This window comes from Mustela erminea, chromosome 10, assembly GCF_009829155.1.
Source record: "Mustela erminea isolate mMusErm1 chromosome 10, mMusErm1.Pri, whole genome shotgun sequence".
In the NCBI taxonomy this organism is placed as follows: domain Eukaryota; kingdom Metazoa; phylum Chordata; class Mammalia; order Carnivora; family Mustelidae; genus Mustela; species Mustela erminea.
The window spans coordinates 76,745,887-76,766,712 of NC_045623.1; the positions used below are offsets into that span (position 1 = coordinate 76,745,887).

General features: G+C 44.5%; 1 protein-coding gene across 3 annotated transcripts in view; it reads right to left on the reverse strand.

The window, feature by feature from the left end:
* Window positions 1-547: 547 nt before the first annotated feature.
* Window positions 548-20,826, reverse strand: part of ERMAP (erythroblast membrane associated protein (Scianna blood group)) — a 32,376-nt gene continuing 12,097 nt past the window's right edge. For all 3 annotated transcript variants that reach the window (XM_032302493.1, XM_032302494.1, XM_032302495.1), the window contains 11 exons: window positions 11,150-11,239; window positions 10,578-10,916; window positions 10,029-10,307; window positions 8,490-8,606; window positions 7,932-7,964; window positions 6,925-6,957; window positions 5,715-5,735; window positions 4,916-4,936; window positions 4,792-4,818; window positions 4,671-4,697; window positions 548-2,761 (listed from right to left, as the gene is read on the reverse strand). In XM_032302493.1, coding sequence (XP_032158384.1) covers window positions 2,037-2,761; window positions 4,671-4,697; window positions 4,792-4,818; window positions 4,916-4,936; window positions 5,715-5,735; window positions 6,925-6,957; window positions 7,932-7,964; window positions 8,490-8,606; window positions 10,029-10,307; window positions 10,578-10,916; window positions 11,150-11,239 — 1,712 coding nt within the window. In that variant the 3' untranslated portion in view covers window positions 548-2,036. The remainder of the gene's footprint in view (window positions 2,762-4,670; window positions 4,698-4,791; window positions 4,819-4,915; window positions 4,937-5,714; window positions 5,736-6,924; window positions 6,958-7,931; window positions 7,965-8,489; window positions 8,607-10,028; window positions 10,308-10,577; window positions 10,917-11,149; window positions 11,240-20,826) is intronic.

Genomic DNA, 20,826 nt, shown 5'->3' on the forward strand with positions numbered 1-20,826 from the left:
TTTCTAACTGTGGTTAAAGCGTGCTTGGGTGGATTCAAGGCTGTTCAAATACCAATTCCGTAAGATGTTTTCCTGTTACCAGTGCAAAGCCCTTCCCCACAACATCTCATTCGTGATGAAAATAACATCATGCCAAACAACAAATATCAAACTTTTATTTAAGAACTGTACAAAAGCAAATAATAAATTTCACCCATGCATTGTGATAATTAAATGTATATATCAACTTGACCAGGTTACAGGGTGCCCAGACATTTAGTCAAACATTATTCTGACTGTTTCTGTGAAGGGTGTTTTCCAATGAAATTAACATTTACATTTTTTTTTTTAATTTTTTTTTTTAAGATTTTATTTATTTATTTGACAGAGAGAAATCACAAGTAGATGGAGAGGCAGGCAGAGAGAGAGGAAGGGAAGCAGGCTCCCTGCTGAGCAGAGAGCCCGATGCGGGACTCGATCCCAGGACCCTGAGATCATGACCTGAGCCGAAGGCAGCGGCTTAACCCACTGAGCCACCCAGGCGCCCTGAAATTAACATTTAAATTGGTAGAATGAATAAAGCAGATTTCTCTCCCGGATATGGATGGGCCCAATCCAATCAATTGTAGGCTTAAAGCAACCCAACCCCTAGTATGAGAGAATTCTTGCCTAAGGGTCTTTAGCCTGGGACCTTGACTTTTTTTTCCCCCTACCTTCAGATTCAAATGGAAATACTGATTCTTCCTGGGTCTTAAGCCTGTCAGCCATCAAAGGAACTACGCCATTAGCTCCCCTATGTCTCCAGCTTGCTGACTAACCCTGCAGATCTTGGGACATGCCAACCTCCATATTGATGTGAGCCAATTCCTTACAGCAAATCTCTATACATATAAATATAACAAATATATATTGCCCTGGAGGACCCTGACTATGACAAGCGCTAACAGAGAGAACTTCCTACAGAAAGATCCAGTTTCCATTGGGTAGAACTGTGTACTCATCTGCGAACTGGTATCAGCCAGTATCTCTACAAAGAGGCCAAGATCACGTATGTGGAATGACTTGAAAGTGAGGAGGGTTCGTTCTGCAAGCCACATTAAAAAAGGAGGTTCAATGTTTTAACCTCACGCATGAGCTACCAACTTCCTACTTGAAATCAGTACTCTCACCTAAGAGGCTGTTTGCTACACAAATAGTCAAGTCTTCTAAGATAATGGGCTTATGGGGAAAAATAGCCTCTACACTGGTGGTCAGAACTGCCACTTTTCTGGCTGGACCTCTCTAAATCCCAAGAGGAGATTCGAAAGGACCAGGGTAACTGACAGACTCATCCATGACTGTCTTTCCAAGCCCAGCCCAGCTGGGCTGCTGTGTTTGAAGCTCTGCATCCCAGCTCCCTGTCTGTGCTCTTGAGGCTTTTCAGGATTATGGCTACCACACTTAAAATCCCTGTATCTGCTTAGCATCAATAGGTAAGTTAGCTTTGAAAACGTGTACATTGGCTCTGGATGGCAGGAAACTATACTGTCAACAAGCATCAAGGAAACAGAAAGGGAGGGCATGTTTTACTCTTCCAACTTCCCCATCCCATATTCCAGAAGAAGGAAGATCATGTGACCCAAAGGAGCTAGAGGCCTGCACTGAGAGAAGAAAAAAAGCCATTCTGGAGGGAATAAGAGAGAAGTCAGGGACCAGGCACCATAACCTCATGACTAAAAGGTCAAGTGCAGGATGAGGCAGGGTGAAGTTCCTTTAACTAGCTCCTCGAGTAGAGAACCCCTGTATCTTGGGTACACACATTCACCATCCCATCATCCACTAAACCTAATCTGATGGTTGGTTTTCAAGAATTCTTCCAGAGCAATGGGAGCTTTAAGTCCCGGAAGGATGACAGAGTTTAGAACTGAGCGCTGGGTGGAAGGTGATGTGATTCGAAATCACAAGGTCTAGATCTGGGGAAAGGAGATGGGATGTTTTAGAATCAGGTGTTGGGCCAGCAGACGGAAATCCAGGGCAGGACGCTGGACCCTCAGGGGAGCAGGTAATGAGGTACAGCCCTAAAAAGAAGGAACCTTGAGACCTTGAAGGGCTGGGGCAAGGTCAGAGGGCCAGGGCAGGATCATATCCCTGGGTGGGAAAATCTCCGGTGTCTGAAGGGGGAATAAGGAAGGGTTCACGTTCATGGTCACATCTCCATTCGCCTGACCTTTTTCTTCTGGCTTGCGGACGGTTGGTGGTTCTGATTTCTGGAGTTCTGAGCAGATGATTAGAGGTGCTGTGTTTTTCCCACCATCATGAAGGCAGGGCTCAAAGAAAGGGCGAAGGGGGCCAGAGAAGGTGTGGGTGAAAGTAAAGATGTGGGATCTGCTGGTCACATTGTAGAAGGAAATGATGCCTGCCTCATAGTCCAGGAAAATTCCCACACACCTCGGGGGCTCCTTGAGGCGCAGCGTAGTCTGCGGGGATGTGAGAGCTTCGTACTCCTTCTCACTACTCTGGCGGACAAGCCAGTGTCCATTGGCAGGCGTGGCAGTGATCTTCCCCTTCCTGCTCACAGACTCACTACACACCCCCAGGGCCCATTTAGTCTTGTCTCCCACGTCTACCTCCCAGTAGTGACAGCCTGCCGTGAAGTACTCAGCGCCCAGGACACTGACGACGAAGTCAAATCGCTGGGGGCCGTCGGGCACAGGCTGCCTTCTGTCTCCAAGCTTCACACGTCGCCGGTCCTCAGACAGGATGAGTTTGGGATGTGCTGTGTCTGGGTCCAGGGTCACTGCCACTGCAGAGAGTCAGTGACAGGTGAGGCTGGGGAAGGCAAGGTCTTAAGGGATCTTTGGGTAGCTTTGGAGGAAAAGATAATCTCTAGGTCTGTGATCACTGTCATTGGTCTATTTGAGTTCATGTTTCCCCTTCCCCTATATGTATGGGAGCCAAAGAAAACTGTCTTCCAGTCTCCTAGATCTGCTGAGAGTGTATTAAGTTGAAAGAAGAAAAAGTATTTCATCTCTCTCTGAAGCTGTCTTAATCCCTAGGAAACACTGCCTTCGTCTTGGATGGTCCCAAGGAATGTAATGTATGATAATAAACATAGGCTTTGATGTTAGACCCCCTAGCCAGCTAGGATGTGTGAGTCCCAGCTCTGCCACTTGCTGGTTATGTGACCTTGGGCTTGTTACTTATCTCTCAACTTCAGTTCCTTCTTCTATAAAATGGAAGTAGGGGCTCCCATTTGCATAAATTTTGCTAATACATGAGATGGTGCCTAGTTCACACAGTGAGTGTGTGATGTTCATTTTGTAGTTAAAATCATTGCTTATAATTATCATTTTTAAAGGGTAATATAGATAGAAGGATTCTTCTTTAAAATTGTGGATCATGAGGGTCGCAGTGAGTCTCCCCCTTTTGCCAAGCATAGAAAACAGGCTCTTCTTGAAGAGAGAAGCCATGAAGTCTGTACTCAGTCAAGGTGGTGGGAGTGAGCCAGACCATGAGTGTCAGACGGGTTTATGAGCTCCTTGAATGCCAACCAAGGTGATCTGGTGTTTTCTCAAGTGCCAACTCCTCAATTCTATTGTACCTGCCTGAAGGAAGCCATGTGAACAGAAGGGGGATGAGTAGCTGGATGATAAGGACTGCCAGTAGGTGAAAGTAACAGGTCTCATTAAAATAGCAGCAAAAAAGGGCACCTGGTGGCTCAGTCGTTAGGCATCTGCTTTTGGCTCAGGTCATGATCCCAGGGTCCTGGGATTGGGACCCTGCATTGGGCTCCCTGCTTGGCAGGGAGCCTGCTTCTCCCTCTCCTGCTCCCCCTGCTTGTGTTCCCTCTCTCACTGTCTCTTTCTCTGTCAGATAAATAAATAAAATCTTTAAAAAAAAATAGCAGCAAAAAAATTGCCAACTATTTAGGAATAAAATGAAAAGAGATGTGCAAATCTTCTAAAATAAAACTATGAAACCTTTTCATAGTGTGTGCTGTGGGAGCATGAGCCTCACCCACTGTCTTCTCGGAGAATTTCAGTCACCACCCCCCAAGAAAACTGATCTTGGAAGAAGGATATGGCAGGTGTGTAGACAGAAATAGGAGCACTGGCTGTTGGTCCAACTGTGGGATAGGAAGGACTTCCCAAATTTGAAAGCATGGAAGAGACAACACAGGAAAAGACAAATAAATTTGACTACATAAAAACAAAACAATCATAAAACAACAACAACAAAAAAACCACAAGGAAAGTAAAATGAAAATGAAAAACTTGGAAAAATAAATTGTGAAAAATATGACAAAGAACTAGTATACTTTATATAGAAAGAACCCTTACAAATCAAAAAGTAGTCTGGACAGGACAGGAACAGACCAGTCACAAAGATGACATCCAAATAACCAACACACTTATGATAAATCTCAAAAATCATAGAGAACCCATAAGAAGATCATGAGATATAGATATAGATATAGATATATAGATATAGATATAGATATAGATATAGATATAGATATAGATATATAGTGTTTTAAATGAGGGAAGACTTTCCAAATCTAAACGTGACCCCCCAAATCACAAGGATTTTTTTTTTAATTTTCTAAGCAGTTAAACAGATTTGATTTTAAAAAGCTTTAAATAACAGTCTGCATTCCACAGGACCAGAGCTATGGGCTCTGACACGTGGATGCCCTGACTGGTATAACTTACCAAAGTGCAGCCTTGCCCGCCTCCAGCCTGAAAGACAGAAAGGAGATGCTTGAATTAAAAGTTAGGAAAACGGAGAACTCTTGGGGCATGGGGGCCAAGTGCAGGGGAAGGTGTACCTCACCTGAGTTCGCCGCAGCTCTTTTCAACTCTATAAGAGAAGAAAGAAGGAGATGAGCTATTGCTGGAAATACAGACTCAACGGGAGACTAGGTGGTATGAGAGTTAGAAAAACACGGGACACTTACTCAGTTCACTCCGGAGTTTCTCTGAAGAATAAAAACAGTTGGACCAATCAGAACAAGGACTTCCAGAGTGCTGCAGTCCCATCCCAACCATATTCCCGCATCAGACCCTCAGTAGCAATACGCTGAGCTTTCCCATAGTGGGGCTTGCCACAGCCGTGGCTCCCAGCCGTGGGCCAGGGCTCCCCAGGGACAAGGCAGAGGAGAGTCAGCCAGTTTCTGTGACCGCCAGAACTTTCTGGCAGACCAAGTCAATAACACATCTTCTGCATCTAGGTCACCACAACATAAACATTTGTAGGATGTTGTGGGAGAAGAATAAAGTCCAAGTTCATTTAAAACCATCATCCAATGTCCATTTGATTTCCTTAGGTATATTTTCTCAATGTAAAATAAAAGAGACATGTCATCACATGTCTGAAGGTTTTTGTGGTTATAAAGAGGTTCTCATGCGTGAAGTGGTGGAGAAACGCTGCTCCACACACTCACTGTAATGAGGATCCCGAAGGGAATGTCACACCTAGGGAATAAAAAAGGTCTCCCAGGTAGCTTCACCCATGGGAGGTGAGCGCTTCCCAGTAAAATCTTTCCCACGTAGAGACAAGATAACAGTTCTGTGGGAAAGAGGAACAGGAAATATTTGAGAAGAGAGGACTTTGAGAGCCAATACATCTCCAAGCCCCATGACCTCAAGTACCCTTGCCCCCATCTTCTGCCCCAAGAAGTGAAACGGAGACACTCATCCTAAAGCAAAGACATCAGCAGAAGGAGGTTTGTGCCATGGATGAGGGGTGGAACTTACTGAGGGCTTTATGGAGCCTTCCTAAAAAACAGAAAAAGGCATGTGTGAATAGATGGGACACAGGAAGGCTCATCACTCCACCCCCCCCCCACCTGACCAGTGGAAGGGGTGATGAACCAGCCTGTGGGCCCTGAAACTTCCTGAGGATCTGGACTGCCCGGAACTTTGGGTTTGCCTTTCTTGGCCCTCCCTTTTTGTCCAGCTCTTTTTCTGTGGACCCCGTTGAGTGTTTCTGTGTGTTTGTAACTGTGTGCTCACGTACGTGTGTCTTGTTGTCCTTTAATAGCCTACTGTTGCTAATAGCGAGACTGTGAGACTCCCAGTCGGAGACAGCCCCACTCTACCACACGGTGCCCTCCGCCCCTGGACAGAATGGCCATAGCATCCCTGAGGTGGGTGCGCCCACACTTTCACCGCCTTGAAGGAGATGGGATGCAGAGATCAGGGCAGATAGAGCCATTTCGAGCCAGGGACTTGTCTTCCCAGCAAGACCTTCCAAGGGCAGAGCCCCCTGTTTTTTTTTTTTTGTACTCTGGATGTGTCTGACTTCTACTCTCAGTGGTCCAGGGCAAACACTCAATTAACGAAGATGACAGGTGGAAAGGGAAAGGGGTACCAGGCTTTGTAATAAGAACTTTTTAAGTTGTCTATTTTAATCCTGAAAACAATCAGGTGAGGAGACTCACTGTCCCCATTTTACAGATGGGGAAACCAAAGCTCAGAGCAGTGAAGTACCTTGTCCAAGGCCAGTAAGGGGCACACTGGTGATCTGAGCCGAGAGTCACTGAACCAGCCCTTTTCTGTAGAGCCTGGGATCCTCCCCTCATATCACACTGCCTCTCTCAATGCAAAAGCTGTATGGAGTTCTGAGATGCTCATACACCCCATATGACCATCATAATACCTTTTCAAATAATAAGTAGACCTTCTTTTTAGGTGATTGGTGGAAAGGCTGATGAAGGGAGCTCAGGACAGTTCAGACCTGTGAATGTTGATCAAGGGCATCCCCTCACCATGGTTGCTCTATAGCCCCTTGATATGGGAAAGTAAATTCCAATAATATTAATGGAAGGTGTGGGGTGTGTGTGTGTGTGTGTGTGTGTGTGTGTGTGTAATGTGTGTATGACAGACTGTCAACATTCATGTAGAAGTGGGAAGAATGTGTTCTTTGTTATTTGTCCCCTACTCTTTATTCTGTACATATAATTACCTTTTTCTTTTGCGTGGTCTGAGAGAAGATTTTCTAGAGGAAGAAAAGTAAATGAGATTCTGTGCCATTACTTTGACGGTCCCCAACTCCTATTGAGTTCACCCGCCTTTGAGGCTCCCTATCTCTACCTCCTTGACCCAGGCCCTCACCATATCTCATCTGGATGACAGAAATGGTGCCCCCCACCAGTCCCCCTCATCCTGTCTAGCTTCCTCTGGTCCCTTCTTAACACTGAAGCCAGAGAGCTTCTCGAAGCACAATTCTGGTCAGGACTGCCCTGTTCACTGCTTCACCACTGCTCCGAAAAGAAAAACGAAAGCCCTTGACATGATCTACAAAGCCTCCCCTGGCCTGACCCCTGCTAAGTCCACAGCCTCATCTCCTGTCACCTTTCCCCTCACTTCTGCACTGTGTGTCTTTTGCATGTTGTTCTTTCTGCTGCGGAAGGTTTTCCGTTCCCTCTTCCTCCAAGCCTGCCTGTCTTCCAGATCAAACATCCTCTGGGGACTCCGCTCCTGTCCCTCAAGTTTGGTTGGTTGGTTCCTCCTGGATCTAGTCTTTACGGCCCTTAGAACTTCCTCTCATGGCATGTGTGCACATTTATCTATGTAATTTCTTCACTCACATCTGCTTCCTTGACTGGACTGAAAGCTCCAAGAAGGCACAGACTGTATCTGCTTTTACTTGCCATTGTGACCCCAGCGTCTAGTATAGTCCAGGGCACTTAGTAGACAATCACTAATTGTTTGTTGAATGAATAAAAGCTCCCCCTATGTGAGACCTACATGACCCCCAGAGATCAAGCAGTGAGTTCACATACAAAAATCACCAAACGTACTAGAAGGCAAGCTCTGACAAGTTAAGTGTCTGTGAAAACTGGAAAGGAAGGTAAAGATGTCCCACCACCCCTACCTGTAAGGACAGCAGATACTGGGATTTTCAGCTAATCTGAAACTAACAAAATGATTAAAACACAGTAACATCTCCACCCAACTCAGGACACTTACCTACCTCCATCACCTGTTCATAGAGAAGCTTCTCTAGAAGACAGAAAGAGAGAGGTATCAGTTAAGTTTAAGGAAGGGCTTTTTCTAATAGGCAGGGTTGTCCAAAGATGGCCCAAGCTGTCCAGGAGGACTTTGCTCCTTGTCACTCTGGGTGTGTGACTATTTGAAAGGATTAGCGGGTCTTCAAACCATTAGATAGGGGAAAAAATATTGGATTCTCTGACTCTCAGGGTCATGTGCAACCCTGCAATCCTGTGAAATTCAACCGTATTTATGGGGTTTTATCTCATGGCTAGAATTGTGTTTCTTAATTAACTAGCAGGCTGGCAAGATCAGTTCTTTCCTAATTTATCAAAAGATAATGATTCACAGCTCTGTCCAGGATTTTTCTGCAGTTTCTCTGACCTTCTCTGCATTGGGAGTCCCCAGGCAAGGCTCTACCAGTTCTCTCTCTGCCATTTTGCAAGGTCTCCAACCTACAGGTAATTCACGTCCACGTCTACTTCTTCCTGGACATTCCACTTCTTGCCAGCCGGGGCGCCTTTACCACTTAGTTACCTTTTGATCTTCTTTGCTTCCAGATGAGGTAAATGCCCATGATGATGAGAATCCCCAGGACAGGCAGGATGACAGCAAGAGCCACTGTAGAGGAGGAGATCCTCCCTGGAGAAGGGGCTAAAACAGAAACCACCAATGGCCACCCTGAAAGAGACATCCAACAGCTTCTCCCATGCCACAGACCTTGCTTCATATGGCAGATGGCTCAAGCACATCCCCACTTCTTGGTTAGAGAGAGACTTCTAGCCAAGACTGTTGGGGGAATGACCCAGGGATGATTTCAAAGTGAGATGTTCATTTCTTAGGGGTAGTTCTGATGGTCCTGCCTGAAGACAATAGGTTAAACTCCACTTTTCAACCACACCCTTGTCCTATCCTGGATGGAGCCATTATCCGGTGACTTTGAAGGATAGGAGGGGCTTCCTCAGGGATCATCTTTCTCATGAGCACCCACCTGTCTCCCCATCAAGTCCTCACTTTGCTGTGAAACAACAGTCAGTGAGTGACATCTTGGCCCGGAGCCCTACCAGCAGGGGCAGAACCATTTCTGTGGTGCTACAGCAGGAGACCTAAAGCCTGGACAAGAAGAAAGGAGAAAGGAAAGAAGAGAAAAAGAGCAGAAGAAGCTCTGTGACCCATGTGAAGAGTCTCAGCTGGATGCGAGACCTCACTCAGCAGTGTGTGACCCTGGGCAAGAGACTGAGCCTCCCCAAGCCGAGCTGACCATCTAGGAAATAGAGATGATGTAATTTCTGTCCCGTTGGGTTGTAGGGAGACTTAAAGAGGTCAGGAGAGTAGAGCACTTAGCACTTCATGAGAGGCAGTGGCAGTTGTAAGGGAAGGGAGGGGGACAGAGAGAGGAAAAAAGAAGTCCCGACCCCTTCTGATCTGGGACCCCAGGCCACAGTCTGTCTTTCCTGGCTCCAAAACCACTCTGCTTTACCACATGGCTCCATGTTTAAAGGGTCTTTAAAAGATTCACACCCTTTGGGTCCCTTAATTTTACTTCCAGAAATGCATTCTAAGAAAATAATCAGAATCACATACCAAAATATGTGCAAAGATGTTCACTGAATCATTCGTTATAATAGGAGGAAAAATTGGAGACTACCCAGATGTCCAGAAATAGGGCTCTGATTAATTTTATTATGCTATAACCACACAACGAAGTACTGTGTAGCTCTTAAAAATCATGCTGTAGAGACCTACTTAAGGACATGGGCAGAAAATGCTCAGGACGTTGTAACTAAAGGAAAAAAGACCCAGCAGAATACATACATGAAAACGCACACACTCAAGAGTTGGAGACATACAAGAATGTCTTGAAAGAAATGCTCCCAGAGGTTAGCAGCAGTTCTAATTTACGACAAAACAGGCCATTTCCGATTTCTTTATAATGTTCATCACTTTTTCAACTTTTCTACCACAAACATGTGTTCCTCATAGAATTTTAAAAGTTTGAAAATTCTTTATAAAGTTTCCACTCAGGTAGGCGTTTTCCGCAAGGGCTTCGAGCCCGTTTCCTGTCCCGGCTTTTACCTGCTATGAGCATGGCTGTGGTCTTCTCTTGGCCGAGGGCCAAATTGTGGACGGTGCAGGACACGTTCCCCAGCGTGCTGTCCCTGACTCTGCTAGACACCGCGATCCGGAAGAGCCCAGCTTCCAGGACATGGACATCCGACAAGGGTTGAAGCACTCTGCCTTGAGGGTCTTTCCACTGGGCCAAGGGCTGTGGAAACCATCCCGCAGACCTGCACACCAGCTGGATCCATCCAGCGTCGTAGCCCTTCACGTGGATATAAGGGTCGGAGCCTAGAACTGGAGGGAGACGGGGAACACAGATGCCTGATGGTGGGGGCGCGGTCCCCGCCGGAGCCCTGGCTCCCTTCCCACAGCCTCCCCTGGGGAGGCGGGGCTGTCCTGGCCTCTTGCGGGGGCCGCCCTCTCCGCAGCCCCATGCTCCTCCCAACCGGGTGAGAGAGTCTCTGGCTTCATCCTCACACTTCGCAAACGCACCCCTGGGGGTAACTGCATCCCACGATTCAGGTCTTGGGGGTACCTCTGTCCCCCCCTTTGAAAATGACTAACCTGCCACCTGCAGGGTCACGATGCCATCCCGAGTCAGGTTTCCGATCTGGACCTCGCATTGGTACAGCCCTCGGTCCTCCAGCCGGACGTGGCGGATCTCCAGGGACACGCTCCCCTCTCCCGGGTCCCTCCGCAGCGCCGTCCGCCCCTTGTATTCTGGCATCACGCCTTCCTCCCGGTCTCTCCCGTCGCGGAACACGTGCACGACCTGGGAGCGGTCCGGGCTTGGGGACCGCAGCCACGTCACCGCGGTTGGCACGGTGACCGGCCACAGGGGGATGGGGCAGGGCAGTTCGGCTGTGCCCCCTAGTGGGGCCAGGTGGTAGTCGTCGGCGTCCCCTGCGTAGTGCGGACAGAAAACAAACCAGGGCGTGTAGGCGGGACCAGAGAACAGCCGCGCGGCGGGGGGTGAAAGGGATGTCTTGGCGAAGAGCAAGGCCAGGGAAGGGCATTGGAAAGGACTCGGCGGGGAGGGGTGGGTGGAATAGAACGCGAGAAGAAATAAGGCCCCTTGTTCTTGGGACTCGTTGGGTAGAGGTCCCAGGCAGGGAAAGAGGCTCACCAACTCCTACCTGACAACGGCAGGGGCAGCCAGAGGAACATAAGCGCCACGAGGCAGCTGGAGAGCCCCGAGCCAGAGGAACTTGCCATCTCCATGGGAACTAGGAGGACAGACGCAGGGAGACGCCAGAGAGGGCTGGTGAGCTTGATGTGGGTGCCGGTACAGTGTAAGGAGGTGGGGTGCCGGTGAGGGCTGCTCGGCCAACGCTCTGGAATCACACAGCCCAGAACTGGAATCCCAGCTCTGCTACTTATCTCCCTGTCAACTTGTAACTTAACTTCTCTGGGTAACCTTGTAACTGAGACTCTGTTTCTCTGTCTTTAAAATGGGTATAGTAACTGTGCCTTCTGGCAGGATTATTGTGAGGGTTGAAGGACGGAAGTGCTCAATGTGGAGGCTGGGGTCATGGGTGTCTATGAATGCCATGAGTGAGGACCATGGTGATCCGGAGGGTGAGGCACTGAGTGTGATTTGGAAGGCTGAGAGAGGAGTCTGGAAGAACAAGAACTTACACCGGGGACTAAACAGGTGCACATCAGGATACTGGCTTCTTCTAGCACTTAGTGTTCCAAGACAGACTTGGAATGGGCCTGTGGTTAGCCTGTGGTTACCCACAGTGGATTCAAGTCTTGGCTCCATTCATGTGCTAGCTCCATGGCCCTGGAAACATTCTTAATATCTGTGGGCCTCCAGTGCTTAATCTATAAAGGTGGAAACTTCTTCCCGGGTTCAAGGAGGCAATGCATGGAAAGATCTTGCCACAAAGGCCTCGCAGAACAAGTGCTCAGTAAATGTGCTGTAGTCATTATTACTGAAGCAATGAGTGCATGAACCACAAGCACACCCCAGAGGATTCCCTACTAGAAAACTCTCTTCCAAGTCAAACTCTCACTCTTTTCAGATGAAATGATACTTTATGTGGAAAAGCCAAAAGACTCCACTACAAAACTGCTAGAACTCATACAGGTATTCAGTAAAGTATCAGAATATAAAACCAATGCACAGAAATCAGTTGCATGTCTATACACCAACAACAAGACTGAAGAAAGAGATATTAAGGAGTCTGTCCCATTTACAATTGCACCCAAAACCATGAGATACCTAGGAATAAACCTAACCAAAGAAGCAAAAAGTCGGTACTCGGAAAACTATAAAGTGCTACTTATCTGCTACTTATCTCCCTGTCAACTTGTAACTTAACTTCTCTGGGTTATTGTGAGGGTTGAAGGACGGAAGTGCTCAATGTGGAGGCTGGGGTCATGGGTGTCTATGAATGCCATGAGAGAAATTGAGGAAGACAAAAGAAATGGGAAAATGTTCCATGTTCATGGATTGGAAGAACAAATATTGTGAAAATATCTATGCTACCTAAAGCAATTTACACAATTAATGCAATCCCTATAAAAATACCATCAATTTTTTTTCAAAGAAATGGAACAAATAATCCTAAAATTTGTATGGAACCAGAAAAGACCTCAAATAGCCAGAGGAATGTTGAAAAAGAAAGCCATAGTTGGTGGTATCACAATTCTAGACTTCAAGCTCTATTACAAAGCTGTAATCATCAAGACAGTATGGTACTGGTACAAAAACAGACACATAGATCAATGGAACAGAATAGAGAGCCCAGAAATAGACCCTCAACTCTATGGCCAACTAATCTTCGACAAAGCAGAAAAGAATGTCCAATGGAAAAAAGACAATCTCTTCAACAAATGGTATTGGGAAAATTGGACAGCCACAGGCAGAAGAATGAAACTGGACCATTTCCTTACACCACACACAAAAATAGACTCAAAATGGATGAAAGTCCTCAATGTGAGAAAGGAATCCATCAAAATCCTTGAGGAGAACACAATCAGCAACCTCTTTGACCTCAGCGGCAGGAACTTCTTCCTAGAAACATCACCAAAGGCAAGGGAAGCTAGGGCAAAAATGAACTATTGGGACTTCATCAAGATCAAAAACTTTTGCATAGCAAAGGAAACAGTCAACAAAACCAAAAGACAACTGACAGAATGGGAGAAGATATTTGCAAATGACATATCAGATAAAGGGCTAGTATCCAAAATCTATAAAGAACTTACCAAACTCAGCACCCAAAGAACAAATAATTAAATTAAGAAATGGGCAGAATGAACTGACATTTCTGCAAAGAAGACATCCAGATGGTCAACAGACACATGAAAAAGTTGCTCCACATCACTCGGCATCAGGGAAATACAAATCGAAACCATAATGAGATACCACCTCACACCAGTCAGAATGGCTAAATTAGTAAGTCAGGAAATGACAGATGCTGGTGAGGATGCGGAGAAAGGGGAACCCTCCTACACTGTTGGTGCGAATGCGAGCTGGTGCAGCCACTCTGGAAAACAGCATGGAGGTTCCTCAAAAAGTTGAAAATAGAGCTACCCTATGACCCAGCGATCACACTACTGGATATTTACCCTAAAGATACAAACGTAGTCCTCCTCTCCCACCCTCTGCCTGCCTCTGCCTAATTGTGATCTCTGTCTGTCAAATAAATAAATAAATAAAATCTGAAAAAAAAAAAAGATACAAACATAGTGATCTGAAGGGGCACGTGTGCCCAAATGTTTATAGCAGTAGTGTCCACAAAGCCAAACTATAGAAAGAACCTAGATGTCCATCAACAGATAATGGATAAAGAAGATGTGGTGTATATATACAATGGAATACTATGCAGCCATCAAAAGAAATGACATCTTGCCATTTGCAACGATGTGGATGGAACTAGAGGGTATTATGCTGAGCAAAATAAGTCAATCAGAGAAAGATAATTATCATATGATCTTTCTGATATGAGGAATCTGAGAGGCAGGGCAGGGAGGTGTGGGGGGTAGGGAAGGAAAAAAATGAAACAAGATGGAATTGGGAGGGACACAAACCATAAGAGACTCTTAATCTCAGGAAACAAACTGAGGGTTGCTGGGGGGCGGAGGGGATAGGGAGAGGGTGGTTGGATTATGGACATTGGGGAAGGTATGTGCTATGGTGAGTGCTGTGAAATGTGTAAGCCTGATGGTTCATAGACCTTTACCCCTGGGGCAAATAATACATTATATGTTGATTTTTTAAAAAGAAATTTAAAAAAAAGTACTTGCTACTGCCAGAAATTCCTCTAGTAGGAAACAAATCTTTCATGCCACAACTGGGGTGAAGTTTAATTCTAAAAACTCTGGAGAAGTGGGGCAACTGGGTGGCTCAATCAGTTAAGCATCAACCAGACTCTTGGTTTCAGCTCAGGTCATGATCTCAGGGTTATGAAGTTGAACCCCCTCACTGAGCCCCACTTGGGCATGGAGCCTGCTTGGGAGATTCTCCCTCTCCCTCTGTCTGTCTCCCCAGCACCAGTCGAGCTCTCTCTCTCTCTGTCTAAAAAACAAATAAACAAAAAACCCCAGCAGAGATATTGTCTCTTGAATTCTCCCCAATATTTCAAATCCTCTTCAAAGAGGAGGGTTTTTGTAGAAGTTATCAGGCCAGGCCCCTGAAGGTTTTGGAATTGGGCAAACCAGGACTTGGAGGAGGTGGAACTGTCAAAGGGAGTTTGGGAAACTGAAGATGGACTTAAGCTTTGAACAAATTTCCAGTTGTTTCTCTTGTGGCAAACAGCACACTGCTTTAGGGTTGTTTTTGTTTTTCAATCATGATGCACATAACATCCATCTCTAATCCCCTACGGTTATAATTGGCAACACAGCAGCAGGACACAGTGTGTGGTTAGGACTGTGTTACAGTCAAGACTTCCCCCCCCATCCCACCTATTTTTCCCACAGGTTACCAGCTACTCAGAAATTGTACACGAGAAGTTAGGTAAAGGAGAAAGGCTCTCTGCCTTATCAGTTATCATCCAAGATGGAGCATCTGGGTGGCTCAGTCGGTTAAGCGTCAGCCTTTGGCTCAGGTCATGATCTCAGGATCCTGGGATCGAGTCCCACATCAGGCTCCCTGCTCAGTGGGGAGCCTGCTTCTCTCTCTCCTCCCCTACTTATCTCTCTGCTGCTATCTCTATCCCTCTCTCAAATACATAAATGAAATCTTTTAAAAAAAAATTATCATCCCACGGAGAGCCTGCTTTCTCCTCTCTCTCTGCCTGCCTCTCTGCCTACTTGTGATCTCTGTCTGTCAAATAAATAAATAAAGTCTTAAAAAAATTATAGTCCACGGTGGAGGTAGGCAGGGCCTGAGATCCCCGGCAGTTACCCTAATCCCCCAAACCCTCAACTAGAAGGTGCTTTTGTAACATCCCTGGGGTAGACATGCACAGAGTGACACAGAGCTCCATGCTGAAATGGGGCTGTTTGTAGTCAAGGAAGAGGAGAACCCCACAGTTCCATCTTCCAAGATTCAGATAGATTATTAAGTGATTAAGAGGATGGGCTCTAGAGTGAGCTTGGGTTCCAGCTCTGGCTCTGCCATTACCTGGCTGTGTGACCTTAGACAGGTTAGTTAGTTAGTTAGATAGTTAGTTGGTTGGTTTCTCCAAGTCTCCTCTTAATTCACACATGAAATGAAGCTAATAATCGTACCTATCTCATAGCTAGGGTTATAGTAAGGATTCCCAGAAAATACATGTGAAATCATTTGCACCAGATTCTAAAAATAAAAAAACAAATGAAGTTCTTCCATCATGCTGTCACTCTGTAAGAGGGCAGCTGAGGTGGCCTGAGGAGGGGAGTCTCCCTGAAGTACCTTACCAAGTTACCGATGAACAGAAAGTGGCTGTAGGAGCAGACTAACGCCAGGGAGGATGACATCAGAAGTAGGACATTCACTCTCTAGTCAAAAAGAGAAATGCAAATTAAGGCCATGGTTAGATATGTTTTGTCTTCCTTTCAAATTATCTAATATTAAAAAAAAAAACAATTATCACACATGTGGGCAAACCAACTCTCTTGTTCATCGCAAAACAACTGTCACAAGTGTAAGTTAGTCATAAGTATCAAACGATTTGTAAATACGCAAAAGTTTTAACCCATGAATTCCACTTCCAGAAAAGACTCTTATAGGAATCAGTAAGGATGTGTATAAGGATTTGCTGGCCATCACAAAATAATTTTTTAAAAAAAGATTTTATTTATTTATTTGACAGACAGAGATCACAAGTAGGCACAGAGGCAGGCAGAGAGAGAGGGAGGGAAGCAGGCTCCCCACTAAGCAGAGAGCCTGATGTGGGACTTGATCCCAGGACCCTGGGATCATGACCCGAGCCGAAAGCAGAGGCTTTAACCCACTGAGCCACCCAGGCGCCCCACAAAGTAATTTTTTATTAAAGATTTTATTTATTTATTTGACAGCGAGAGAAGGAACACAAGCAGGGGGAGTGGGAGAGGGAGAAAAAGGCTTCCTGCTGAGCAAGGAGCCCTATGCAGAGCTTGATCCCTGGACCCTGAGATCATGACCTGAGCTGAAGGCAGACGCCTAATGACTGAGTCACCCACGCATCCCACAAAGTTATTTTTCAAAAGGAAAAACGGAGAGAAACCCAAAAGTCCATTAAAATTGAAGATAGTGAACTATGTATGATATACTCTTGGAATGAAATACTATGCAGCATTTCATAATCATGTCAAAGAACAATCTTTAATAGCACTGGGAAATTTTTACTATAATCCAAACCAATAACTTTAAGTACAATATGCATAGTATCATACCATTTAGGGAGAAGGTGCTCAGGAAAAAAAGGCAAGAACATAGATACTTAAAAAAAAAAAATGACTACTTCTGGGCGTAGCAGTGAGGATTAGGTGACCTTATATTCCTCTATATTTTCCCAGTTTTCTACCTTGAATACATATAACTTTGATGAAGAAAACAAATACAGTGAATATTAAAAGAAGGAGGAGGAAGATGATGAGGAAGGAAGGAGAAGGAGGAGAAACAGAGTAAATTTTGAGCAAAGGCACACACAGTGCAGGAGGCAAAGAAGCACAGCTGGAAGTGCCCCCCATCCCACCACTAACCCCCATCCCCCACACCCACCCCCGCCCTGGTCAGGGTCCAGAGCCAAAAGTTGCAGCCATAGCTGCTCAGCGGACCCTCTTCTCAGAGCTTGGAATGGAAAATTAACAAGGGCTGCTAGGTCTTTTATTTCACATATTCTTTTTTTAAAAAAAATATTTTATTTATTTATTTGACAGAGAGAGAGAGATCACAAGTAGGCAGAGAGGCAGGCATAGAGAGAGGAGGAAGCAGGCTCCCTGCCGAGCAGAGAGCGCTCAATCTAGGACCCTGAGATCATGACCTGAGATGAAGGCAGAGGCTTAACCCACTGAGTCACCCAGGCGCCCCTATTTCATATATTCTTACGCCGATGTAATAACCATCGGGTCACCATACTGATCTCCAGGATCTATCCTTCTGATCTGGTTGGCCAGGATGGCCCCTCCTTCCATCATGTTCTCAGTTAACATATATCAATATTATAATAATCAACATTCTATTAATGTAGGAGTGAATTAACCCCAAATCCTAAATATATTTTTGGATTGCTAATATTGTTCTCTATTAACAGTAGCTCCCATTTACTATACCTATAGGTATTCTTCATATGTTGTCTTTGGTATTGATAATAACCCTGAAAAGTGGGTATTATATTCCTCATTTTATACTTGGAATAGGAAAGGCAATCATGCAGACACCAGGGTATTATGCAAGGAAACTAGCAGTAGAATGTCGAACAGGGATAATAGATGAAAGAATGAATGAAGACATACACCTGTAGCATGAGATACAAAATGGGCAAATGACTTCCTCACTTTTTTGAGTGATCATCATGGAAGTCCTTTATGAAGAAAGTCCCCCTAATAAATATAAAATATGATTTCACCTTCTAAAATTCAATATCCATACACAATTCAAGGACCATTCACATCTTAACCACATCGAGTGTTTTGGCCAATGAATATGGTTTATCTCCCCACTTATTCACGTCTTCTTTCATTTCTCTCAGTGAAAGTTCTCACTGAGAATTTTATGGTTCTCAGTGTATAAATCTTACCTATGTTTTGTCAGCTTCATTCCCAAATAGTTAATATTTGATGGTATTGTTATTAATTTTAATTTCTGATTTTTCATTACTAGCATATAAAAACACAGTTGATTTTTGTATGTTGGTCTTATATCCATGATATTGCTAGATTCACTTGTTAGTTCTAGTTTTTCTGTAGCTTCCATAGGATTTTCTACATAGGTAGTCACATCACCTGTGAATAAAGAAAGTCTTACTTCTTCATCTGTAATCTGGAGGTCTTTTATTTCCTTATCTTGCCTTATTGCATTGGTTCCTTGCCTTGTTCCTGATCCTAGCAGAAACCATTCCTTCTTCACCATTGAGTGTAATATAAGCTTTTCATGGATGTCATTTATCAAGTCAAGCAAATTCCTTTCTATTCCAAGTTTACTGAGAATTTTTATCAGGAATAGATGTTAAGTTTTGTCAAATTATATTGTTGTATCTATTGAAATGATCAGATAATTTTTTAATTTTTAGTTTGTTAATATAGTAAATTACATTGGTTTATTTTTATTTTTTTTTTTAAAGATTTTATTTATTTGACAGAGAGAGATCACAAGTAGGCAGAGAGGCAGGCAGAGAGAGAGAGAGAAGAGGAAGCAGGCTCCCTGCCGAGCAGAGAGCCGGATGCGGGACTTGATCCCAGGACCCTGAGATCATGACCTGAGCCAAAGGCAGAGGCTTAACCCACTGAGCCACCCAGGTGCCCACATTGGTTGATTTTTTAAATATTAACCAACCCTGCCTTCTGGGGATAAACCCCAGTCAATCATGAAGTAGTAGCCTTTTTTCTATATCTTTGGCTAAAATTTTTTAAAATGCTAAGAATTTTTGCCTCTATGTCCAAGAAAGACAGAGTCAGTATTTCTCTTGTACTATCTTTTTCTGATTTTGGTAATTAAGAGTAATGCTGTTAACATAGAATGAGATGAGAACTATTCTCTCCTCTTCAATTTTCTAAAAGAGTTTATGCAGCACTGATAGTATATCTTCCTCAAATGTTTAATGGAAATCACCAGTGAAGCCATCTGGGCCTAGAGTTTTCTTTATGAGAAGGTTTGTAACTACACATTCAATTTCTTTAATAAACATAGGCTCATTCAGATTACCCACTTCTTCTTGAGTGAGTTTGATAGTTCGGGTCTTTCAAGAATTTGCTTAATTAATTAATTAATGTAGTAATGTCACCACTCTCATTCCTGACATTGGTAATTTGTGTCTCTTTTTTCTTGATCAGTCTGGCTAGAGCTTTATCATTTTTATTGATCTTCTCAAAGAACCACCAGCTCTTGGTTTCATTACTTTTCTCTGATGTTTTCCTGGTTTCTACTGTATCAGTTTCTGCTTGGATTGTTATTACTTCCCTTCTTCTGCTTCCTTTGAATTTGTCTTTTTCTTGTTGTTTAGGTCATTGATTTGAAATCTTTTCTAATATATCCATGTAGTACTATAAATTTCTCCATAGCTATTGCTTTAGTGACATCCTACAAATTTTAATATGTGGTGGTTTTATTTTCATTATGTTCAAAATATTTTCTAATTTCCCTTTTGATTTCTTCTTTGACCTGTGGGTTATTCAGAAGTGTGTTATCTAGTTTCTAAATATTTGGGAACTTTCAAGATGCCTTTCTGTTATTAATTTCTTTTTATTTTTTTTAATTTATTTATTTGACAGAGAGAGATCACAAGTAGGCAGCGAGGAAGGCAGAGAGAGAGGAGGAAGCAGGATCCCTGCCGAGCAGAGAGCCCAATGCTGGGCTCGATCCCAGGATGCCAGGATTATGACCTGAGCTGAAGGCAGAGGCTTTAAACCACTGAGCCACCCAGGCACCCCTTAATTTCTTTTTCTTAAGGATTATTTATTTTAGAGAGAGAGAGCATGTGCACAAGCATGGGGGTAGGGAGGGACAGAGAGAGAGAATCTTCAAGCAGACTCCCCACTTGATCAAGCCAGACCTGGGACTCGATCCCACAACCCATGAGATCATGACCTGAGTTGAAACCAAGAGTTGGGTGCTAAGCCAACTGAGCCACCCAGGTACCCCTCTGTTTATTAATTTCTAATTTAATTCCATTGTAGGCAAAAAAAACATATACTGTATGATTTGAATCCTTTTAAACTTACTGACTTGTTTCATGTGCTAGCATATGGTCTATTTTGGTAAATATTTCATGTGTGTGTGTTTCTTAAGGTGTATTCTGTTGTTGGGTAGAGTGTGAGTAGTGTGATGTTAGATCTTAGCTTTTTTTTTCTTTTTTCTTTTTTTTTTTAGATTTTATTTATTTGAGAGAGAGGGAGTGAGCATGAGAGCAGAGAAGGTCAAAAGGTGAAGCAGACTCCCCATGGAGTTGGGAGCCCAATGCGGGAGTCCTGATCTCAGGACTCTGGAACCATGACCTGAGCCGAAGGCAGTTACTTAACCAACTGAAACACCCAAGTGCCCCAGATCTTAGTTTTTTAATTAAAGACATGAATTTCATGGGGCACCTGGGTGGCTCAGTGTGTTAAAGCCTCTGCCTTTGGCTCAGGTCATGATCTCAGGGTCCTGGGATCAAGCCCCGCATCAGGCTCTCTGCCCAGTGGAGAGCCTGCTCTCCCCACCCCCCCCGCCCACCTGCCTCTCTGCCTACTTGTGATCTGTCTG